The following is a 27,609-nucleotide window of genomic DNA, read 5'->3' as shown; positions in this document are numbered from 1 at the left end:
TGGGTCGGATTGTGGGTTGCCCGTCCATATATACTTAAAACGGTTAAAAATAAAGTTTAAAATGCTATATATGTGTTTCGAACTTGTAACATAACAAAACAAGTACAACTTTATAACCAATTCGACTAATAACACTTTATATTTTAAATTTAACACCAAATTTGATGAATGTGAGACATTTTAACAATATAAGTTCAACTTTTTAACTAACTAATTTATATATATATATATATATATATATATATATATATATATATATATATATATATATATATATATATATATATATATATATATAATGATGCTTAATTTTTAAAGTGTCCGGATTGTCGGGTCGAGAGTTTTGGTTAATTTAGATATATATGTGAGAGTAAATTATTACTTGAGTCGAATTGTGGATTGACCCGCCCATATATACTTAAAACGATTAAAAATAAATTTTAAAATGTTATATGTGTGTTTTTGGTTAATTTGGATATATATGTGAGAATAAATTGATACTTGAGTCGGATTGTGGGTTGACCCGTTCATATATACTTAAAACGGTTAAAAATAAAATTTAAAATGCTATATATGTGTTTCGAACTTGCAACATAACAAAACAAGTATAACCTTTTAATCAACTAGACTAACAACATTTTATATTTTAAATTCAACACCAAATTTGATAAACGCGGGACATTTTAACAATATAAGTTAACTTTTTAACTAAATAATATATATATATATATATATATATATATATATATATAATGATGCTTAATTTTTAAAGTGTTCGGATTGCCGGGTCGAGAGCTGTGATTAATTTAGATATATATGTGAGAGTAAATTGATACTTGGTCGGACTGTGGGTTGACCCGTCTATATATATTTAAAACGGTTAAAAATAAAATTCAAAATGTTATATGTGTGTTTCGAACTTACAACCTAACAAAACAAGTACTATCTTTTAACTAACTAGGCTAATAACACTTTATATTTTAAATTCAACACCAAATTTGATGAATGCAGGACATTTTAACAATATAAGTTCAACTTTTTAACTAATTAATATATAATATTAATCCAATATTTGATTGACTAAAGTGAAAATGTAAGGTTAAGAGATAAGAGGTCCATTAAAAAAAATATGTGATAAGATATGTGAGAAGATAAGTTGTTTTACCGATATAAATAAAATGTAGAATGGAAGTGTCCTATTTTTATTCGTGATTTATTATAAATTTTTAACATTAAATATATATTATTATTATTTATTATTAAATTTATTTTAATTATATTTTTATTCGTATCCATAACACGAAATTTTTTCTAATTTTTTTAACAACAGTTAGAAAATTTGTATCTCTATTTTCATTCTTTTCAATTTTTCAATGATTTTAATTAGTTACTTGAAATGTTTTTTTCAAAAGTAATTTTATTTTGAATAAGAAAGACATAAAATTGTCCATAACAAATAAAAAACATCAAAATCTACATAAATATCTAAATGTACTTGATATTTCTGTTGTAATATCATGATTTAAACAAGATGAGATGAAAAAGGGAAAGACAAGAGTGTAGAACCTATTTTATTTTTTATATTAGGTTTCAAATCAAATCCACTCATCTTTTACATGAGTAAGTAATCATAATATAATATATTTCAGGACTAAATTCATTTAAGATCAACTAGTTTAGAAAAGTATTAATCTTAAAATTAATTTATCTTTACCAATTAATCAAATAAAAACAATTTCAATGAGAATCACCAAACTCAATATTGATAGATCCCCTCAATTTCTAAACCCTCGTGCTTATATTTCAAATCATCATTTTTCACTCTTCCATGAAAGCATATTATTGATCAAATATATTAAATTATAGCAACAATTTTTTTCTCTTATTAAACAGACAACTTACAACATTCAAATAATTATTCTTTTAATAATGTTTTCATAACAACCTTAATTCTAATTAGTTGTATCATTAGACATAATCTTCTTAAAAGCATCACCTAATGTTGGATTAGTTGTGCTATAGCCTCCATCCACTACAAGGTTCAACCCGTTAACATACCTAGACAAGTCGCTCCCCAAAAAAAGTGCCGATTCTGCCACATCCTTGTCTTCCAAAATCACACCATTAAGGTTTCTTGTCTCCGAAATTCATTTCTCCGCCTTTTCCTTCGACAATTGCATTGACAAGGCAACCAACGGAGTTTTACACTCCGTGAGGAGAAATGCAATTCACTCTGATCCCGTTTCCACCAAGTTCGACGCACAACCCTTTCGTCAGACCCACCAAAGCATGCTTCGACGCCTTATAAGCATGGCTACCAAAGGCAGTCACAACCGATACGGAACTAGCCATGAAAATAATGCTCCCGCTCTTCGCTGGAACCATTGCTCTAGCCGCATGTTTGGCGCACATGAATGCGCCAAACACGTTCACATCAAACAGACTCTTTATACCTTGGAGATCCGTGTCCATGATGGTGGGACCGACATCCCCTAAGATCCCAGCATTGCTAAACATTATGTCGAGCTTTCCGTACTTGTCCATGACGGAATCTACCGCATTTTTCACTTGAGCTTCATTTGTTACGTCGCAGTGCACAAATGATATGGTCTCGTTTGGGCTGGTTTGATCGGAAAGGGAAGGGAAGTGTTTGTCTTGGATATCGGCCACGACAACTCTAGCACCGTGGTTTGCGAAAAGTTGTGCCGTTGCCCTCCCTATGCCGCTTGTACCACCGGTGATTAGGGCCACCTTTCCTTGGAGCCTGTAAAAATGTATAGAAGAAATAAATGAGTAAGGAAGGTTTAATTTTATTAATGTTTGTTGCGCAATTCGATTAAGAGCGAATAGGCTGAATCAACGAGGGCTTATCTAAACCATATACATACATGTGATACCTTTTGGCAGCGGAAACTAAAAGTGTTGAAGCTGCCATCTTTGAAAATGTTTAGTTTCTCTTAAAGAATATATACAGATTGTTATGGTTTACTATTAATTTCACTTGATTGAATAGTATATATATATACATGGATAAGATATACACTTGACGAATATAAATTAATATGATTAAATATAATAACAAAAATTTATTTATTAAAAGTTATTAAAAAGGTAAAAAGTTGACTTAAAATAATACTAATCTCAACTTTTTAAAAAATATTTTAAGAATAAAAAATAACTTATTTATAATATAATAAATCTTTTTCACATCTCTATCCATAATCCGCGCGTTGACTGTTCAAACAATTATAATGTATCCCTGCATATATGATTCACACAATTTATTATAAATTCACACAAAATTTATTATAAATTCACATAATCCTAGAGAATATATACATCTAAAAATTAATTATACTTATCATCAAAATTATATTATACAGTGCTTAAAATCAGTGCCGTTCCTTAGATTTTTTAGGCCTGAGTCGAAAGCACGAAATTGGGGACCTACGCATAAACTCCACTTGTGTTTCACCGTTGATCTTCAATAACATTCCAATATCTACAAAGATGCAACATAAATTGTCAACGAAAGTGACTTCTTCTTGCATTTTTAGATGCAAAATCATTGATAATTGTATTGTAATCAATATATTCCAAAAAATCTTTTTCAATAGATAAAATAGCAAGTCCATTCAATCTATCTTGAGACATCGAAGATCTTAGATAATTTTTCAATAATTTTAACTTAGAAAAACTTATTTCAGCAGAAGCTATCATAACAGGCAATGTTAGTAAAATTCGATATACAATAGAGACATTAGGATAACAATCTATTGATATTACAAAATCAAGAATTTCAGCAGCGGGCATATCCAAACTAGGTAAAGCAACTTGTAGTATTTTTAGTTCAGAAAACAAATCACTCAAATTAACATCACACGTACGTTCATGAGAAAATACATTACAAAATGTGCTACACTTTTCTTTCAATTTGCTTTCATTCAATGCCTTCAACATTCTAGAATTAATTCATAAGGAAACCGAACAAAAACATTATTAATTTATAAACTTAATTGTTTTTATTAATTAAACCAATTCACATCACTTAACTAATATTAATATATATATATATATATATATATATATATATATATAACTGCCATATAATTATAAAATTAATTGTCTTGCCACTAGCACCAAATCATGATATGTGGACATAATCTATTCATTTCATGAGGAGGGGTGAATGAGACACAAACTAAAAAGTGTTTTATATATATATAAAAGAATAAATGGAAATTGAGCCGGGTCAAGAGTTGATTTGTTAATAAAGTATAAACAGTTAGAATAAAAAAAATTAAAAATATTATATATAAATTTCGAACTTGTAACCTAACAAATAAATATAAAATTTTAATTATATAATAATTTTTAATTCTAAATTTTTTATTTTTCGGGTCGAAATTTGTTGTTAATTTATATATATATATATGAGAGTAAATAAATATTTGGGTCGAGTCACGAGTTAATGTACTCATAAATTTAAAACGATTAAATTAAAAAAAATAATATTAAAAATATTACATATAAATTTCGAACTTGCAACTTAATAAATTTTAACCAACTAAGTTTTTAAAACTTTATTTTAAATTTAACATAATGATAAACAGACACACTGCGGTTTAAAATTTAAATTTTTTTATTATGTATTATGAATTATATAACACATTATTTTAATTTTATAATAATAAACTTAATATATATATAATTAATGATACTTAACTATTTAAAACTTAATTTACAATATATTTAAATAAAAATAATTTAATCTTGTTTATTATTTGTCTCTTTTATATTGACACTTTATATTGACATGAAAGGTTAAATAATATTCTTACTGAAAAATTAATTTTAGCATATAAATAAAAATAATTTTTTAATATTTTTTAATTAAAGTAAACAAAATATTAATATTTTTTAGTTTATAAAAAAATATATATTTATACACAAAATTATAAATAAATCTCAACAATCACAATTGATATAATATTGATATAATGGTTAAAGTGATCACATTTCACATTCGAGATTAGAGTTAAAAAGTTATATGTATGGTGGTGGTGTGATATTAGTATATGGGTGTAAATTTGAAGTAATTATATGTGTTTGAGGGATAGTATGGTGGAGGTGATCTACATGAGTGCAAATTTGAATAAGTTAGATGTGTTTAAATGGATAGTGAGATAGTAATATATGTGAGTGCAAATTTAAATGAATCATATGAGTTTGAGGGGATAAAATTAAATGATGGTAGTATATGTGAGTACAAATTTGAATGAATTATATGAGTTTGAGGAGATAGAATGATGGTGGTATATAAGGTGTGGAGCAAATTTGATGATGTTATTTGAGAAATTATAATAATTTTATAAAAAAAATCAAAATTTTGATATTTATTATGTTACAAAATATATATATGCATACACAAAATTATAAATAAAACTCATCATCCCAGTGCTCTAATGATTAAAGTGATCATCTTCCACACTCGAGACTAGAGTTCGAATATGCAAATATAAATTTGAGTGAATTATATGTGTTCAGGGGATAATTGGTGATATATGTGAGTGCAAATTTGAATGAATTATATGTATTTGAAGGGATAGTGTGATGGTAGTATATATGAGTGAATTATATAGGTTTGACGGATAGTCTAATGGTGATACATGTGGAAATATGAAAGAATTATGGGTTTGAAGAAACAGTGTTATGGAATTATATGTAGGGTGTGGTACAAATTTGACAGTGTCATTTGAGAAATTATAAAATATTTAAATTACTTAAATTGATAGTGATGTTGGTGCAAATTTGAATGAATTATACGTAACATTTTAAAACAATTCAAAATCTTGATATTTATTATGTTGCAAATTATATATGCATACAATTTTTTTTTTTGAAAAACGGTTAAAACTATTTCGAAATTGTACATATGTGCATGTATATTTTAGAGCTTGAACCATATATGTGTAGTTTCTTTTGACTTACTCAATATGTTCAAGTCTGCAAACCATTTTTCGAACTTCATATAGTTGATTACTAACAATAGTGACACATCAAGATTTAACGCTCGAATAACTTGAAGTGAAAATAGCCTTTCTACATGGAGAGTTAGAGGAAGAAATATACATGACTCAGCCAGAAGGTTTCCTAGTTCCAGGAAAGAAAAAATATGTTTGCAAGTTGAAGAAGTCTTTATACGGACTTAAATAGTTTCCAAGGCAGTTGTATAAGAAGTTTGACAACTTTATGATGTCTCTTAACTACAAGAGGAGTGCATATGACTGTTGTGTGTACTACAACAAGTTGAAGGATGACTCATTAATCTACCTAGTCCTGTATGTAGATGACATGTTGGTAGCAGCAAAGAGCAAAACAGATGTTCAGAAGCTAAAAGATCTTCTAAATGCTGAGTTGAGATGAAAGATCTAGGAGCAGCTCGAAAAATTATAGGAATGGAGATTCTTAGAGATAGAGGCCAGAAGAAACTTTTCTTATCACAAAAAAGTTACATTGAGAAGGTGTTGTCAAGGTTTAGGATGTCATCAGCTAAACCTATAGATACACATTGTGCTGCTAATATTCATCTTACTACATTGTTTGCTCCTCATATAGATGAAGAAAAAAAGTATATGACTCGAGTTCCTTATTCTAGTGCAGTAGGGAGTTTGATGTATGCTATGGTTTATACAAGACCAAATCTGGCACAGGCAGTGACTATTGTGAGCAGATTTATGGTACAACCAGGGAAGGAGCATTGACAAGCTATGAAGAGGATATTCAGGTATTTACGGGGAAATTTTGATGTTGGTCTCATATATAGAGTTGATACACAATGTCTGATTACTGGGTATTCAGATTCTGATTATGCTAGAGACGTTGATAGTAGGAGATCTATGACTGGTTATATATTTACTCTTGGGGGCTCAGTTGTTAGTTGGAAAGCGACTCTATAACCTACTATGACTCTGTCTACAACAGAATCAGAGTACATGGCATTAACAGATGCTGCTAAAGAGGGAATATGGCTGAAAGGACTAATTAGTGATCTAGGCCAACATCAGGATCAAACAACTGTCTTCTGTGACAGTCTGAGTGTTATATGCTTAGCCAAAGATCAAGTTCATCATGAACGGACTAAGAATATTGACGTGCAATATCATTTCCTAAGGACTGAGAAGAGGATAAAGGTGAAAAAGGTAGGAACCGCTGACAATCCTGCTGATATGTTCACCAAGCCAGTTCCTCATAGCAAGTTCCAACATTGTTTGGAGTTGATTAACGTTAGAAACTGTTAGTTGCCCTAAGGGCAACTTTAGAAGAGAGAGATAGAGAAGATTGAACATTTGGGCCATCTAGGCATTGACTAATGCATCTGGGCCATCTGGGCATTGACTAATGCATTTGGATCATCTAGGCATTGACTAATGTATCTGGGCATTGACTAATGAATCTGGGCCATCTGGTATTGACAAATGCATCTGGGTCATCTAGTATTGACTAATACATTTGGGCCATCTAGCACTAGCGAGTGCATCCGGGCCATCTGGCACCAACGAGTGCATCTGGGTCATCCGGCACCAGCGAGTGCATCTAGGCCATCCGACACCGACGAGTGCATCTGGGCCATCTGACATTGACGAATGTATTTGGGAGATCTGGGCATTGACTAATGCACCTGGGACATCTGAGAGAATTCAAGTCAAGGTGGAGATTTGTTAAATAGACTTAAATAGTTGAGCCTTCTTAATGGGCCGACTCAATTCTCTATTTGTTAGGGTTTCTATATTAGGGTTTTAGGGGACCGAGTGTTATATATAAACTCGTGTTATAACCCTAATTTGTCACATCATCTCTGTAAACAATCTTCTCAATAATCTCTCTCTTCTGGGTGGACGTAGCCAAGTTCTATCTTGGTGAATCACGTTAAATCTCTGTCCTTTTTATTGTTTACGTCATTCTCACGCATTCCGTTCTAATAATTATTATATTATATTATTATATTAGTTTTCTTATAAGATCAATGTAATGTCTATATAATAGACATACCCTATATAATTCAAGATAACATTCAATACAATTTTCCTTTATTCTAACATGGTATGAAAGCGAAAGTTTTGTTTTTGAACTACAAAATCTAGTTTTTTGTTGCCTCAATCAATGACTACTTTAGCCATTGATGGAGAGCTATTAATAATGCTTTATTAATTATTAATATATTTTAATAATATTTTTTCTTTTCAAATAATTATGTTGATATTCCTACTTTGTTCGATAATCATGTTCTCTGAGTTTTGTTTTCAGTTGTTGTTTTATCTCATTATTAATGCTCATATTTTTATTGGTTTTAATCCAATCATATGTGTTTCTTTACTGGTTATTTAGTCAACACACTACCATTATTTTGTTATGATGAGTTTTTAAGTGTTGTTTCACCCCAACATTCTATACCCATAGGATTCTACCTTCTTCGTTGGTTTCTTTTATTGCAACACATTGTCATCTCGTTACTGAATGGATCTCGAGACTCATGAGTAACTTTGGAGTTCATTCGGTTGTTGTTTCACCCCAGCATTTAATGTCTAAGGGATTACATTATTACAAATCTTTTGGTTCTAATTCATCCTATGTGCAATTGTATGTTTCATTTGAAAAATAAATATATAACGACATAATTTAATGTCTTTTATTTATCTTTTTAAATATTTGTTAATTGACTTTTCCTAAATAAAACATACAAGGGCACATGAAGGAAACAGTTGATCCCCTCCCGCCATACACTCCATTTTTAGCTTATTGTTCTGTCTTGTAATTTCAAATATTTATACTGCTTTTGCATAAAAAAAAGAAATTCAAATATTATCCATATAAGAATATTTAAGATTTCAAAATTAATTTAATAGTTAGAAAAGTATTTTTGCTTTTCAAAAGGACATTAGCTGTTAATTTATTTAAATTGTATTCTATTACTATTAAATTTGATTAAATTTCATAATTATAGTCCATAATTGTTTATCTAGAAGCATAATAGTTCATTAGAAATAATCTTAATATAATATTTATTCACCTAACCAACCTAATAAAAAATGTGCATTCTTCGTAGGTGTAGCTAGTGATTTAATACCTCATTATAACTATATAAGAAACTTAATAACATATATTAAGAGCAACATTTTTTTTTATCAAAAAGAGACTAAAGATGATAAGTCATAGTTGTATGGAGTCGTGCATAAATTTAAATATTACATAATTTCTATAACATTTTGAAATTTAGGAAGATTATCAAAAGAATAAGATTAAGGCCTGAGATTTGATCTGCAAATTTTGGAAATTGTGATTTCTTGTGATGTCTTTGGATTGCTAGAAACAAAACATATATAGCTTATTAAGAAAACTCATAAATCTTGACAATTGATCTATCTTTTAAATTCAAAATAAAACCTACAAAATCATGCAACTAATTAGATAGTTTGTTAATCTTGGGCCTACCAGCACTATTTGGCCCTAATCGACCCGACAAGTGGCATACACATATATGCTTCTTTTTCTTTTTCAATTCATTTGTTTTTATTTTTATAAAAAATAATTCTCACTCAATCAACTATAAAATTATATATACAGTATACTAATTTGTAAATAATAAAAAATAATATTTAAAAAAATTTAAATGAACTAAATAAAGTTTTAGATCTTAAATAACAAAATTAAAAAAAAAATTAAAGCTTTAATTAAAATATCTACCAATCAATCAAATTTTACAGAGTAACTAGAAAAAACTCATTTGAATTTATAATAAGATAATAAAATAGAACAATCAAACATCAGAATTAGAAAAATCTCTACATAAAACATATTAAAAGAATTTTTACCCAAAATTCCAGTCAAATTTATATTTTATTTAGGGTTTGTAAGCAATGCTAAAAAAATGTACTGTCAAATGATAATTGATGATCATGTAACAATATGGTCACAATATGGTCAGAATAGTAAGAAACTCATAAAATCATTAAAAGATACATTTTTGTTTGAATATAAATTGCTAGCATGAACCCCTAGTCATGACACATACTTCATCTTAAGGCGTTATAAGTGTGAATTGAACCCGTAATATTTAGTCTCTTATAAATCATTAAAAAAATACATATAAAAAAGGATCTCGAGATTAAAGATAAATTTCAAAAACTATTTACTAAAAAAATAAAAGAATTTTAGATCCGACATCATCATCTCCATTGCTGTAAAGAATTAGACGAATACCAGACTTGAGAAATTAGCACAAACACGATTAAAATGTACGAACAACATACGATCTACAAAAATTAAAAATATTATTTAGATTAAAAAATTCGAAATAAAAATCTGATTGAATAGTATGTTAAATATTGTAAGAGTAAAACACCGCACTAAATAAAATTTAAATAATGAATAAAAAAAATAAGATATCATTTTATGCTAAGAAAGTCACCAAGATCATGAGCAAAAATGACTTCAAATTTTATTTTAATGAGTAAAGATAGGGATGCTAAAGATTTATAGTGAATGGAGAGGCTGATTAGACTTGTTAACTAATTAAATATTTATTTTTCTCTTTTATCTTCATTAATAATTTTCTCTTTTTTCTTATTAATTTACATTTTCTCCCTCTATCTTAAATAAACACATTTAATAAAATAAAATCAATTTTTTTTATTAAAAAACATTTAATAATTTATCTCTTTAATTTTTATTATTATAAATATTTTTTTAAAATTATTGTACATGCCATTATAAATATTTTAATTATTTCTCTTTCTTAACAATTTATTTTCTTTTATTTATTGAAAATATTAAAATTTAGTTTCAATAATAAAAATGACTCAAATTAAAATAAATAATAATTAATTATGATATATTTATTTAAAAACATTTACTTAGGTTAATTACTATTTTATATTAATAGATTGCACCATCTAATTAAAAAGTATCAATAATAAACTTACCAAAAAAAAATATAGTCTAAAATGTATTATAACATCTACTTTTACAAAATCAAACAACATAATATAATTAATAAATTGTCTTTAATCATCACTCAATAATAGTTTTCACGAGAGTCTTCTATCGTCAACATATTGACATCGAAAACTTCCTATATACATGACAAATTAAAAATAATATATAATTTAGAATAAAAATAATATAATTTAATACTAAACATAATTGTCTAAAACTTAATAAATCAAACCTTTTTTCGAGCTTTTGTAATCGATTTTTCTTCACAATTTGTTCAATAACCGATTTTTTTTTTTTTGTGGATGGACGACCTCGCGCTCGTACTTTTAGTGGAGAGTGTATTATTTTACACTAGATATTTTCACTATCGTTAGTAATTGATATCACACTAGATATTGTTTTTTCATCATCGTTAGTATTGTTTTTACACTAGATATTGTTTTTTCGAGCCTTTGTAATTGATTTCATCACTATATTTTTTTTTGGTAAGTTTATTATTGATACTTTTTAATTAGATTATGCAATTTATTAATATAAAATAATAATTAACCCAAGTAAATGTTTTTAATTAAATATAACATAATTAATTATTATTTATTTTAATTTGAGTCATTTTTATTATTTAAACTAAATTTTAATATTTTCAATAAATAAATAAAAAATTGTTGAGAGAGAGAAATAATTAAAATGCGACATGTATAATAATTAAAAAAATATTTATAATAATAAAAAGTAAAGAGATAAAATATAAAATATTTTTTAATAAAAAAAATGATTTTATTTTATTGAATGTGTCTTATTTAAGATAGAGGAAAAAAATGTAAATTAATGAGAAAGAGAGATAAAATTATTAATAAAGAGAAAAGAGAAAAATAAATATTTACTTACTCCACGTCTTTCGTTGCCCCATTCGCTACAAATTTTTGCTCCCCTTATCATTACTATATTTTAATATTTTGTTTTTTTTTTTGAAAAATTATAGATTGGATTTATAACAAATAAAATGTTAAAATAAATATTTTTGTTACATCAAACATCCTTATTTTAAAATTATTTGACATGGTGTTTGTAGCTCTTTTATATTTTTTCAATATTTCTTTTTATCCATTTTCCTGCTTATACTTTGTTTGAATTTAAGGTAGTTCTTCATTAATAAACCACATTTCATGATAATTATTTTTTTTATGTATTTTGATTTTAAATAAATATATATGGTACTCATTTCATTATTTATCCGTATTCTAGCTAGCTGGACAGTTGACATTAAATATTTTCTCAAAGAACACATTAATTATATAGTAGCTGAAATTGTTTTAAAGTCATGAATGAGCTGGTTGAGTAGTTGACAACAAATCAACTATATTGCAATATTTTGAAAATAGTTTTAATTATAAAGGTCATCATTAACAATATAAAATAAAAATATTCTGATTAGCAAAAAAGAAGATTTTTATATAGTTAAAAGTCCCAAAGAGTTCCAGTGGTGTTAACAGAACTTTTACTGTTCCGGTTTTATTTTATTAGAAGCAAGTATGGATCTAAATTATTAGGCCAGAGAAGATGTGATCTAAATTAGAAGCAAGATCATCTAAATTAGTCTGAAAGATTAACTAAATGACAAATCGTTTATTTGCAACATTTGGGGAAGTTGTCCGAGGCGTTTAAAGATTTTTCAGGACCAATATTTATTATAATCAGGAAATACAATAATTTAACGCGTTTCGAGTTTTAGCGGAAAAACTAGTTTATGTATAAAAAAAAGTCCTAAAAATAAATTTTGTCACTCTTATTTATTTTTCTTATTGTTTATGTTTTTGGTTATTTCAATACCTCTCTTTCATTCTTGATTGTGTGTTTAATTATCATTTAATTTTTATATACTAACATGTCCATTACAAAAATATATTTTTATTTGTGTTTTTAATTTGATTCAATATATGAAGTGGATATTTGTTTTCAGATACCAAGTCACATGGAAGAAATTGTATTTTCAAAATGTGGATATTGATGGTGCATTAACCGGTTTAGTGAAAAAAATTCATATATTAATTAGAATATTTTATCAGAAATAATATGTTTCTCAATAGACAAGCACCAACACTGTTTAAATAGGACAACTTATTCAAATGAACAAGTAACAAAGGCTAATAATTTTCACAAACAATTTTATTATAAGTGAACTATTACCAAATAAATGTATAATAACATAGTACATTATCAAACAACATAATTTGACTTATTTTAAGTAATAGAATAGGGGGAATTGAACACATTAGTATAATTGAAATTGACTTAGATTATAAAATTAATTACGGTGAATGAATTAATGCCTTGGCCAAAGCATCCCCAAGTGATGAATTTGTGGTTGTGTAGCCTCCATCTATCAACAAATTGACCCCGCTAACATATTTCGACTCATCGCTTCCTAAGAAAACTGCCATCTCCCCAACATCATTCGCTTCAAGTGTCACCCCTTTCAAAACGGCCGTATCCATCACCAAACGAGCCGCGATATCTTTTTCCAAAGGAATCGCTGAATTGTACATCGTTGTGGGGACTGCATGAGGTGATATGCAGTTGACCCTAATCCCGTGTTGCCCTAACTCCACACATAGGTTCTTGGTCAGCCCGACCACTGCATGTTTGGTTGAAGTATAAGTGTGAGATGCCAAACCGGCTACCTTTGAAACACAACTTGCGGTGAATATGATGCTTCCTCTTTTAGCGGGAATCATAACCCGGGCTGCGTGTTTAGCACAGAAGAATGCACCAAACACATTGACCCCGAATATATTACTCAAGTCCTCAGCATCCGCGGTTAGGATACTAGGGCTAAGGTTACCTAGTATGCCTGCATTGCTAAACATTATGTCGAGCTTTCCATGTTCAGAGATAACCGTATCGACCAGGTTCTTCACATCATCGTCTTTGGTCACGTCACAATGTATGAACGAGATGGTTTGGTTCGATGTCACGGCTTCATCCACGAGGGAATGACCAAGATCGTCTTGGACATCGGCAGCTATGACTTTTGCACCATATCGTGCGAATATCTTCGCAGTGGCTCTACCGAGGCCACTAGCACCGCCGGTAATGATTGCTACCTTACCTTCTAGTCTGCAAGTAATTAAATTAATGCTTCATATTGTTCTAGCTTAAAATGAGAGGATAAACAAAGAGAACTAATTACCTTCTAGCACTCAAAGAAGATGCTTCCATGGTTATGCCAGAGAAGATGTGATCTTTCACATCAGTTTAAGAACTTCAAATTGATTAATTTAAAATGAAATTAAGATTTTTGTTTAATATTATTTTGTATAGATTCAATTGATATGATCTACATGTAGCTTATATTATTTAATTCTAATGTACTTAATTAGTTTGAAAAATTGGAGATAAGCCAACAAGAGTTGACTCAATAAATTAATTAATATTGAAATCACATGAAAATGTCTCTTCCCAAAGTCCAGTTCAATTTAATTTAAACAATGGAAATATTACAATCTTCATGTATAAGAATTACAGATAAATTAATATTAAATTATAACTTTATTATTAATATAAGTAATAGTCAAATAAGTTTTTGCATGCCACTTAATTATCTGGGGATGGATAGATGAATTAACAATCATTATTATAATCATTATTATTGGACCTCAACAAATTACTTGGCAGAATGACGTACGCAATGATGCAATGATCCATTTTTTATTTGAATTTTTTTTATTTATATTTCTTTTGGGATAAATAAAAATTTAAAGTCATTCAATATATCACTAGTAGAAAAAGAGTAGAAAAAGAGGTATTAGTAAGGGCGAAAACCGTTACTGAAACATAATTATAACGGCAAATAAAACCGTTAACAATCGTTACTAAAAATTACGTTACAGAAACTTCACAGGTATCAGTAACGGCGTTCGAAAATCGTTACTGATAGTTAAGGAACAACAGTAACGGTTCTAGCCGTCTTAAAACCGTCACAGAAACAACATAGGTATCAGTAACAGTTTTCGAAAACCGTTACTGTTATTAAAGGAACAAAAGTAACGGTTCTAGCCGGCTTAAAACCGTTACTGAAAGGCAGTAGTATCTGTAACGGTTTTCGAAAACCGTTACTAATACCTATGTTGTTTCTGTGACGGTTTTTTATTTGTTAAACCGTTACAGTCAGGTTTATAGTAACGGTTTACTAATACCTATGTTGTTTCTGTGACGGTTTTTTATTTGTTAAACCGTTACAGTCAAGTTTATAGTAACGGTTTTTTAATTTATTTAACCGTTACTAAACCATAATCGTTTTTTTTCCTCCAAATTTTTACCTATATAAAACCACAATTATCAAAAACCAAAAAGCACAATCATCAATAACCAAAAACCCAAAACCACAATCATTAATTCAAAACAATAATCATCCACAAACTACAATCCATCCACAAATTACAATCCATCCACAAACTACAATCATATCAGAAACTACAATCATATCACAAATCCACAAAAACCATTAATTAAAGTACTTCAAATAACATTTCAACTAACCAGAATTCAAGTGGGAAAGCGACGATCAAGTGGAAGGGGCATCATCTCTAGTGGAAGGGGCAGGTGGACGTTGAGCACCGGGAATCATGGATAATAAGAAGTTCATCGTCGATCTCATCTCAAGCATCTCATCCCGCATTCTATCACGCTCTACCAATGATTGTTGTCTCTCCCTTCGAGCTTCTTCACGTCCCTCTTAACGCTGCATTTGTAATTCTTCGCGCTCTATTTCACGCTGCCTTTGTGCTTCCTCACGCTCCATCTGACGCTCGAGTAAGGCTTCTTCGCGCTCTCTCCGTGACTGATGCTTCTCCGCTTCACGCTCCTCTCGCATCCTCTGCATCTCCTCAAGTAAAATTCGATTTTCTTCACGGAAATGTTGCGTGTCACTGCGCAGTGTGCTAGAACCACCACGAGCATGAGCTCTAAATGATCTAGGTGTGACACCGGAGCCCAAACCCACAACTCGCCCATGTCCTTGAGACCCGAATGCGCACTCAGCCAACTGCAATTCATTTCTATCCGGGTCTTCTTCTATAGGCAGTTCGCAAGGCAGTCTACAAACACAAATTAAATTTGAATATTACACAAATTAAATTTGAATATTATATTTTATTATATTTTTTATTTTTAGATAATGCTGAGCCAATAAATTATTTATTATATATATATATATTTGTTATATGAGATTAAAATAAATATTTATTAAATTAAATATAGATAATTTTAAATAAAATTAAATAGTTAAAATAAATAAATCAATAATAAATGAAATAATAAACATAATAATAATTATTATTCTTAAAAAATGTTATTATTATTAAAAAAAATATATATATTTAAAAAAATATATTATTATTGTTTTTATTTAAAATAATAATAAAATCATACAAATTTATTTATTTTTGTAGTTACAGCCCAAAGAACTCCGACAAACATTTTTAATTGTTGAATGTAGAAGAAAAGAAATTAGATGACGAATTTAATAAATTAGTATATCAATTCCAAACTTAATTCACTTAATTAAATATATAATATTATTAATATATATATTTATTTTCTTATATTCTATAAGAGTTTTAAGTTTATTTATTTATAATTATATTTATTTTGAATATATTATATATATTATTTTATTATTAAAAAATAAAAATATTGTAAAAACATTTCCGAGATTCTTTTCAAAGTGTGCAGAAAAAAAAAGCGGGATGATTTTAGAACGATTCTGTTTTGGGGAGTGAAATTAGGGTTTCCTAAGCTTTAACTTCTAAAAAGAAATCTACATATCAAGGTATCGAACAATTTACCGTTTGTAATAGTAATTCTATAAATATATCTAGTATTGGTAACTTTACTATTAATAGTGTAGTCTATTCTTTACATCTATGTAATATTTTACACGTTCCACATATGGAAGGAGATCAAATTTGAATTCCCAGCAATGGATACTTTGTAATCCAGTAATTAACGTTCGTTCTCTTAATTGAATTGCAATTAAATTCGGCCCAATCTTTTACTAAAAGGATTGAGCCGAATACAAAAATTCTATTGGATCTTTTTTGAATAGATGCATACTTATCTAGATATACAAGATTCAAAAAAAAAAAAGTAGAAAACTAAACAACTCAAAAGTTTCTATTGTTATGTTGGGTCCACAATGAATTCTATGGATCCTTAGGTTTACTGCTAATAATAATATTTTCTTTGAATTTCATCTTTTCTATTGTTTGATATAAGATCAAACTATAAATATAGAAATTCTTCGAGACAAACTTAAAGAATGTATTGTAATGTATTTCTTAAACAAGCTCTTACTACTTCATGAGTTTCGACATCTACGTGGTATAATCGTATTGGTCACCCATATGATGCCTACACATCGTATGTTATCTCTCATTTTCAATTACCTATGTTGGTGAACACAAATTTTAGTTTTTGTGAAGCCTGACAAATTGGAAAATACCATAAGTTTCCATTACTTGTATCTATGTTAAAAACTCTTGCTCCGCTTTATTTAATTCACTATAATGTGTGGGGACCAACTCTTATATGTCTAACTTATGGATTTTGATACATGGTTATCTTTGTTGATGATTTTAGTCGATATACGCAGTTATACCAACATTCTAAGAAATTTGATGTACTGCCAACATTCACCATGTTCAAAACACTTGTTGAAAAACAATTTAATCGAGAAATACAGATGCTTGAAACTAATTGGGGTGGAGAGATCCGAAGTCTTGCATCATTTTCCAAATTTCACGGCATTCAAAATCATTTATCATGCCCTTATATAAATGAACAAAATGGCGTTGATAAACAAAACACTCCGGTCACCTCACTGAAATTAGTCTTACTTTAAGGGAACATTCCTCAGTACCTACTCTATACTAGGATGATTCTTTTCTCATTGTGACGTATCTTATTGATCGACATCCTACACCAACCATTGATCAACGTTCTTTGTATGAAGTTTTGTTACAATGTTTATCGTACTATTATGAATACTTTTGGATGCACCTGTTATCCTTTAACCCGACTATACAACCAACACAAAATGGACATTCGATCCGTTTAGTACGCCTTCCTCGACTTCAATTTGCGTCATAAAGGATACAAGTGCCTCCATATTCTAATTTATCGTGTATATATATACACATGTGTATGTATACGCCTTTATTTTCTCGACTATACAACCATATATTTCTACACTCAACTCATTCACATTACCTCTTAGTTTATCATACATCCCAGTATCAGCGTCAACATCAACCCCCCCTCCATCAACTAAACCTACACTTATTTATCCTCATCCACACACTTGTACTTCTCCTATCCGAGCTTCAACATGTTTCATACACCTTATGAACACTCGAGTCAAATTTGTTCGCAACAACCTACCATCAATCTTACTTCTAATACTACTACTCAACTTACTTGTGTCTCATCGGTCAATAAAAATTAATATTGGTGGGTAGCTATGACTTTTTAGTTTAATGTCTTACTCCAACATGTTCCATACACCCACTAACCTATGCTCAAAATGTGATTGGATGCAAATATGTATATAAGCTTAAACATGAGGCTACTAGTACGACTAAACGTCATAAGGCCCGACTTAATGCGAAATGGTTTCATCAACAATCTGGCATTGATTATGAAGAAATCTTTAGCCTGGTAGCCAAACCCACTACTATACGAATAATTATCTCCCTTTTAGTTACACGTCAATGGCTCATCCATCAACTTGATGTCAACAACACCTTCTTTCATGGAACATTACTTGAGGAGGTTTATATGACTCAATCACTAGGATTTATGTATCCTAACTTCTTTTTTTACAAAAAAAAAAATCATATATGGCCTGAAACAAGTCCCTACGACCTATCACTTCACATTGTGCACTACCTTATTATCGTTTGGCTTTGTTGAGTCCAAGTCTAATATGTCTTTTTTTAAGAGAGATGTCTCGACGTACTTATTAGTCTATGTTGACGATATCATATTTACAGCTAGCTCTTTGACTAATATTAGCTCCACTAATTCTTAAGTATGTGACACGTTTCCTCTCAAAGACATATGAGATATTCACTACTTTCTCGGGTGGAATCTACTCGAACAACTAAATGGCTATTTCTTATTCAAGCTAACTATATTTTCACAAATTTGGAGAGGGCTAATATTCTTGATATCAAACCTCTTCAATCTCCAGTAGTCTCTAGTTCTCTTTCTAAAAATGATGGTGAACCTCTTAGTGATCCATTATATTATTGCAACATTGTTAGAGCTTTACAATACCTTACTCTCACTCGTCCTAAACTTACATTTGATGTTAATCGGACATACCAGTTCATGCACTCCCCTACTACCACCCACTGGTCAATTATTAAACGTATTCTCTAGTACCTTCGACATGGCCCATACCAAGGACTTCTCATTCGACCCTCCTCGTCACTCTCTTCAGATACTAAATGGGTGGGATGTGTGGATGATCATCAGTCAATCATTTACTATTGTATCTTTCTCGGAGATAACCTCATATCATGGAATTCCAAATATCACCAAGTTGTTGTCTGGTGAAGCAATAAGTCTAAATACCGTGTTCTTGCTCATGCCACTATTAAAATTTGTTGATTCACTACAAAAATCTACCGATTTGCAACAGACGGTCTACAATAACATTTCCTTTAAAACTGGTCATTAGCCATTATCTTAGCATTATTTAGGAGGCTCTCAACTAAAACCACAATTATGCCAAATATATTGCAAATCGACTAATTGTAAATTTGCATTATCGAGTACAATACTGGTTCTCATAAGTTTTGCACTAAAACCCAAAATACTGTAAAAAAATCTCTTATTCTGTAAAATTATAACTAACAATGGTTTAAAAAGTTTTGCAATAATATTTACGTTAATAAGTCCTAGTATTTTTGCAATAATTACTTCAATATCTTCGCATATATATTTTTACAAGAATCACTTCAAGTAGAATTAGTAGTAGCAAACTGTCCAAGTAACAAAGTTGCTTCCCTTTGGCTCTCTGTGCAGCAAAAACTGCAAATCATAGGTAGTAAATTAGCATAATTTTTTTTGCAGTATTCATGCTTCAAATAGATTTGCTAAAAAAATGATCATTGAAATCAACTCAATGGACTAAAACCTCAATAATTCTTTGACTAGTTGTAACGCTCTAGCAAGTAGAACTTTTTTCTTTATTGTAGGTATGGAATGCACCAAATTTCCAATGACACCAACCTAATGAAAATAGTCAAATGTCAGTGTGGAACATAACAAGAAAACAAAACGTAAGAAGGCAGGATAATCGCTTCATAGTGTACACTAAGATCCTCGGTTCAAAGTATTAGAATAAGAGTTGGCAGAGCATTACACTCCACTATATGCAATGTACCAATAATAAATTGTCATCAACATGGTGAAAATAATTCCCTAAATAGATATAGCCTCAGATAACACCAATCAACTTAATTTTTGTTCTCATCATTTTTTAAGGCGAGAGTGTGTAGTGCCCTAGCAACTACTCTCTTAACCTTTGAATCAACAAACTCTAGCAATTTGACAAGGGAAGGGATCCCAACATCCATTTTATATTAACATTGAGAATGTTACAAGACATTTCTATAAAGGTCAATGTTGGAGAGCAAGAAGCGTTACAAACCTAACACGAGTTTTAAATTGCACCAGAATTAATGACCTAGCATAAAGTAATTTACACTTCAGCAAAATCTACACTTCGACTAGAGAAGGGTTTTGGCTGAAGGATTAGGGTTTCGATTGGAGGAGGATTTCGGCTGGAGAATTAGGGTTTCTATCGGAGGAGGGTTTCAGAAGGAGGATTGGGGATTCGATTGGAGGAGGGTTTCGGCTTAAGGATTAGGGATTCGATTAGAGGAGGGTTTCAGATGGAGGATTAGGGATTCGATCGGAGGAGGGTTCGTATCGAGGATTATTGAATTAGGGTAGTGGCTGGAGACTTAGGTGGTAGAGAATGTGCTTTTGTGAAATGACATTAGGTTGGGGGACTTAGGAGGTAAAGGTATCGACTTAGGAAGAAAATAAAAATTAAACTACGGGTTAACAAATTTGGAGTAAAGGGACTTACAACAAATTTAGGTGTAACATGACTTCAGTGCCATCTTGCTAGATTTTTGTAAATTGGAATTGCAACTAATTTAGGAGTAAGCGGACTTTAGTGCCAATCTGCGCTACTCCTTGCAATATTTACATTTTAACATCAGTGTAAATGTTAATGCAAATCCAATGGCATTTAAACATCTGCGTTAAGTCTTGCAATACTCTCATTTAACCATAAGCCGATAAAAAAGATTCCAAAATCGATGTGGTTTTTGAAGCTAAAGTTGAAGATAAAGAAGACAAGAATAAAAAAAATTCAAGTTAAAGATAACAAATGTAAAAGCCCTGAAATTCTCAGAAACAATTTTTTTATCAAATCAGAATGAGCTCGTACAAAGAGAGAATTCAAAATGAGAAACAAAATACTCATCATCCTCTTCAATACAATATTATTTTATCGTTAGAGGAAAAGGAAAAAGACATCTCAATGAATATAGATGACATGCAAAAATCCTAGGCTGGGATGGTTAAGTTTTAATGTAGTCTTTTCTGTTTGTAATCTCTATTTTTTTAGAATGTATGAATGTTACTAATTAGTTTTTATGGTCTTTTGATTATCATCCTTAATCATAGCTAGGGTTTGTCTAGCTTTGATTTCCGACCCTCCCACTTTTGGATTTTAATGAAATAGTTTTAACAGTTTTCTAAAAAAAGAAATTCCAATATTCATTAAGTCTTGCAATACTAGCTTTTCAATGTCAGTGTCGAATGTAGTGCTAGATCTATTTTGCATTAAAATTAACCATAATTTACACTCAAATTCACCATAATATTCACTAAAATATACCATAACATGTACAAAAATAAACAATAATATAAACCATAATATCTAATTAAATATACCATAATATGTTATTAAATAAACCATATAAACCATAATATAAACCATTTTACTAACATTTCATCTCCGGATTGTTCTTCCCCTAATATAGGTTCAACATCTCCATTTGTACTTTAATCTAAATCACTTAATACATCTGTAGTTTTTCCCCGAACCACTCTCATGCGATTCAAGTGCATCCGATTCATCTAACTCAACATTCAAAATATTTGGATCACTCAAATCATTGACATTGTACAATAGTATGTCAAGGGGAATATACAATTCAATGATTGGATAATCCTGTTGATACTTCACCTCCATCTCATTTTCCATGTTTTCTCAATCTTTCCTATTTCTTTTGTTTTACAAACGACCAATCATTCAAAAATAGGGTCATTCATTGGGGTTAAATAGTACGAAAAATAAAGTTGTATGTCTTGTTGTGCAAGAACAAATGGATCGTATTTCTTCAATCTATGTTTCATGTTAATGTCAATCAATTTATAGGTTGGATTAACTCTAGTACCTCTTGTTGGATCAAATCATATGCATCGAAATAGAATAACATGTAAACATGGACTAGAGTATTGTAAATCAATAATCTCCTCCAAAAGTCCATAGTAATCTGCATTGTTGACATGAACGCAAATACCATTATTCATCATTGATCTATTAGAACCGTAATCACCTGCCCTCCAGACATAACTGTTGATGAAGTAAGTTGAATATGTGGTTCAGACATTTTAGGACCAAATGAGATGAAATAAGGTAGATCATTTTTCGGAATCCACCGATTATCTTGTACGACCTGGAAAACAAATTTAATGAACACATCACTAACCATGTGTTGAACAAAAAATATCAATTTTGAATCAAAGTTAAATCATAAGTCATTAATTTTGATCTGAATCATGACGAGAATTGACAATCTATTTCATCCGGATTTAATCCGATATTCATATCATAAAAGGCCCTACAATCATGATATAAATTTTAGGCAATTAAAAATTTTAATTTTAATTTAATAACTTGTTACCTATAATATTGATCCAGCTCTTGACAATTCAATAGGACATAATTGTGAATCGTTAAAGTTTTTTGACTAGACATAAATCTTTTTGATGAACCACCACTTCCACATCCAAGGTAATTCAAAATTGAAATCGGTGATTCTGATATGGTTATCTATTATTATGGATTAAAAGATCTTCATTCACTAAATTAATATATTTATATCTAAGTAAATAAATGTATATATCTATAAACATAATTAGTCAATGAATGAATGAATATATATATATATATATATATATATATATATATATATAAGAATAGATAAAGTAAGTGATGAAGTTTATAGATATAAAGTATAAATGTAAACATACTTACCTTGAAATTGTGATTAACCATAAATGCAAAATAAATATATTGATATTCTTGATTTTGGTGACCAATATATATAGATCCTATCAAAGGTGGTGATAAAAGATGGAGTTTTGAAAAAGAAAATGATAGATGAATGATGTAAAATGAAGAAAAAAGTAAGAAAAATATAGAGAAAATATGGAGATGGGATAAAGGAAAATGAAGAAGAAGAATTGAATAAGGTTAGTAAAGAAGTACATAGGTAGATGGGGTTGGTGAAAATAATTAATAAATAGTTAACGCTAAAATTGTTACTAATTAGATGTATAATATATTTGACATTCGATATGCACTAGTTCTTGCAATACATATCTTATGGGTTAGTGCAAACGCTAATGCGGTATAATTTTCTAAATCGGTTATTTTAAATGTTAGTGCACACTAATACTTGGGATTTATACCCGAGAGTTTAAAAATAATTACAATATATGTCATTCAATCTGCACTAATTCTCTTAATACACATTTTATTTGTTAGTGGAAACGCTAATCCATTATAATTTTGTAAATGGGTTAATGCAAATACTAGTGCACACTAATAAAAAAGATTTATACCCGTGAGTTCAAAAATAATTACAACATATGTCATTCAATCTGCACTAATTCACGTAATACACATCCTATTTGTTAGTGCAAACTCTAATTTAGTATAATTTTCTAAATGAGTTAGTGCAAAAATTAGTGTACAATAATACAGGGGATTTGTACCCGAGAGTTCAAAAATAGTTACAATATATGTTATTTAATCTGCACTAATTCTCGCAATACACATCCTATTTGTTAGTGCAAACGCTAATGCAATATAATTTTTTAAATGGGTTAGTGAAAATATTAGTGCACACTAATAAGGGGATTTGTACCCGAGAGTTTAAAAATAATTACAATATATGTCATTCGATTTCACTAGTTCTTGCAATACACATCATATTTGTTAGTGGAAACGTTAATTCAATATAATTTTCTAAATGAGTTGGTGCAAATATTAGTGCACACTAATATAAAAGATTTGTACCTAAGAGTTCAAAAATAATTACAATATATGTCATTCGATACTAATTTTCGCAATACACATCTTATTTGTTAGTGCACACGCTAATACAATATAATTTTTTAAATGGGTTAGTGCAAAAAATTGTTGCACACTAATGTATGTGATTTGTATCCAAGAGTTCAAAAATAATTACAAATATATGTCATTCGATCCGCACTAGTTCTCGCAATACACATCATATTTTTTATTGGCCTAACAACTACGTTTGCACTGATCGACATCCAAAATTTTGAAAATATATTTAAGTATAAATTTATAAAACTTACTGGAAATGTTATGGCGAGAAGTTTATGAACGATTATATTTAATAGGGCTAGCAACTAAGTTTGCAATGATGAGTTTGAAATTTTTAAAAAATATATTCTAAGTATAAATTTAAATAAACTTACTGCAAATTTTATTGCGAACAAATTATTTTTAATAGGAATAAACTACGTTTGCATTGATGAGTTTGAAAATAACTAACAAGTAAAAATGTAAATAAATTACTATAAACCGAATATTCGACCGAATAAATTAGGGGTGTTCAATATTTGGTCTGAACCGAATATTCGACGGAATTCGAATAAACCAAATTCGAATTTCATTTTCGGTTTTCGAATCGAATTTTAAACCAATTCGAATTCAAATACGGTTTTCGAATTAGTTTTTGAGTTTGAGTTTCAATTCAAAAACTAAACTAAAAACCGAATTCATTTTTTATTATTCATTTTTCCAAACTTAGTTTAAGAAAAAGTTCAAAATAATCAAATTAGAATACTTTAAATTTGAGCTTTAATAATAAAGATAAAGAAAACAAAAGAACTAGTGGTGTAGTGGTATAATAGTACTCTTCCATGGTACAGACTCGGGTTCAATTCTTGGCTAGTTTAATTTATTTTCAGAAAAAAAAAAACGAATTCGGTTTGAATTCGAATTATTAGAAATTCGAACCGAATTCGGTTCGGTTTAATTAAAATTTATTCGAATTCGGTTTTGTTTTCGAATTGGTTAAAAAAATAAAAATCCGAATAAACCGAACCGATGAACTCAAATAACCCGAAAACCGAACCGATGAACACCCCTAGTACAAATATAATAATTTGCAAACATTGAAGCTTAATTTTTTTGCAAGAATATTTGCATAGTTCTTTGTTTTCGTATTTATTATATTAGTTGCAGCCATATATTTATAAAACTTTCAAAAAAGAATATATTTTTTCAATTTTAGTGATATAATTTACAATATATATTTTTAGCATTTTATCTTATGTAAAAATATATCGTTATTGTAATAATTGATGTAAATTATTTCGTTGCAAGGTTAAATGCAGTTTTTAAAAACTAGCACTAATAAATTATATGTTACTGGAAAATGTTGCATTTGGATAAAAAAAAATAAAATTATAGTGATTACAATCTATCCTAAAAATTCATCCTAATACTATGATGTATACTCCTAATCTTTGTTGTGATAATCTTGATACTGACTTCTTAGCAACCAACTTTGTTTTTCATGCATGTACAAACACATTAAGAATGATTTTCACATTGTGAATGAACGAGTTGCTCAAAAAAACATTATTATTAAGTATATCCCTACACATGACTAGATAGTTGATATACTTATTAAATGTCTCTCCTCTAATCAATTTGATTTATTTCGTGATAAGCTTATGGTGTCTGCAACCCGTTTCACTTGCGGAAAAATTTAAACAAAAAAACTCTTCAGTTTCTCCTCATGATTTGAACACCCAGAGATATAACTAATTAACTATTTGGCTTATTTTCTTGATTATTCAAACTTTACACCATAACCTATGTTATTATTTCTTTAACATTTCTTATAAATGTCTATATAATGTAAACATTATCAGGATAGAGATTAATTATAAAAGTTACCTAAATTCTAAATTTGTTTTAATTATATATTCGTAAAAGTCAATTTGAATCACAAAATGATTTTTTCATTTCAATTTTACCCATGTCAATTTGATGCACAAAATTGAATAGTGTTAAATTTGTTTATTAACCTATATTTTATTTATATATATAAACCTGACAAAAAGATGTCAAATTTATCAATTTAGAATATAATATTTTTTTTAAGATAATAATTTTACTTTAAAATCTTTTAAGATTAATCATTTTAATTTATATAAAATAAAAAACATTTTAAATTAAGATTATATAAATATTTAAATTAAATATATTATTAAAAAATTAACTTTAAATTAATATTTTTAAATAATAAACAATCATAAATATTAAATTAGTTAATTAAGAATGTACTTATTTATTAAATATATGTTTAAATATTAATTTAGATTAAACTAATTGAAAGTGTATTTATAGATTAAATATTAGTTGAATTATAAATCTTTATAAAATTAAAATTGTATAAAATATTAATTTAGATCAATTTATAAAATAAAAATAATTTTTTAGTCAAGATTAAAACCCCAAGTTTTGAACACATAAATCAATAGACAATTTAAATATCTTATTTGGGTTTGTCAGATAATTTAACCCAAACTTAACCTAAATTTATTAATTGGTTTTCCTTATCTAAATACTAATATTTTGTAAAAAAAATTACACTATTTTGATATACATTTTTTCAACTAGAATATAATTTGAAAAAAATTGATGCGTACATATTATGTTCGTCAAAACACACACAATGATTTAGAAAATAATCCAAATTATGATGAAGAAAAATAACTATACTAAATTAAGTTAAAATTCATATGGTAATCTAGAATATGAAAATTATTTTTTTTACTTTTTAATTTTGGACCAGGATATTTTTTTTTTACTGAAGGCTAACACACAACAACTTAGAATTGTGTCACAAGGAGTATTTTGTGCTTTTATATATATATATATATATATATGAAAATAACATTACCACACTTCATGACGTGCCGTAAATCATAAAATTGATCTTGTTAAGCGTATATACAATTGTTTTTTTCTACAAAATTAAAAGTTTTAAATTTCGAGAATTTAAATATATATTTTTAAATAATAAATAATTATAAATATTAAATAACTTAATTAAGAATATACTTATTTATTAAATATTTGTTTACATTTTAATTTAGATAAAACTAATTTAAAAGTGTATTTATAGATAAAAT

General features: G+C 28.7%; 1 protein-coding gene and 1 pseudogene across 1 annotated transcript; both read right to left on the bottom strand.

The window, feature by feature from the left end:
• Positions 1 to 1,952: 1,952 nt before the first annotated feature.
• Positions 1,953 to 2,935, bottom strand: LOC124935947 (annotated as a pseudogene).
• Positions 2,936 to 13,289: 10,354 nt separating this feature from the next.
• LOC124935936 (secoisolariciresinol dehydrogenase-like) lies at positions 13,290 to 14,214 on the bottom strand. The gene is made up of 2 exons (XM_047476383.1): positions 14,186 to 14,214; positions 13,290 to 14,133 (listed from the first exon to the last, which is right to left on the bottom strand). The coding sequence occupies exons 1-2, from the start codon at positions 14,212 to 14,214 to the stop codon at positions 13,305 to 13,307; spliced, it is 858 nt and encodes a 285-aa protein (XP_047332339.1). The 3' UTR covers positions 13,290 to 13,304.
• Positions 14,215 to 27,609: the final 13,395 nt, after the last annotated feature.

Source organism: Impatiens glandulifera, chromosome 1 (assembly GCF_907164915.1).
Source record: "Impatiens glandulifera chromosome 1, dImpGla2.1, whole genome shotgun sequence".
NCBI lineage: Eukaryota > Viridiplantae > Streptophyta > Magnoliopsida > Ericales > Balsaminaceae > Impatiens > Impatiens glandulifera.
Note: the sequence above shows the minus strand (reverse complement) of the source record. Positions and strands in the feature narration are given on the sequence as shown.

Coding starts and splice junctions, on each gene's coding strand:
- LOC124935936 (XM_047476383.1), bottom strand. CDS start 14,214: ATGGAAGCATCTTCTTTGAGTGCTAGAAG. Junction 14,134..14,185: donor TCTTCTTTGAGTGCTAGAAG/GTAATTAGTTCT, acceptor AACAATATGAAG/CATTAATTTAATTACTTGCA.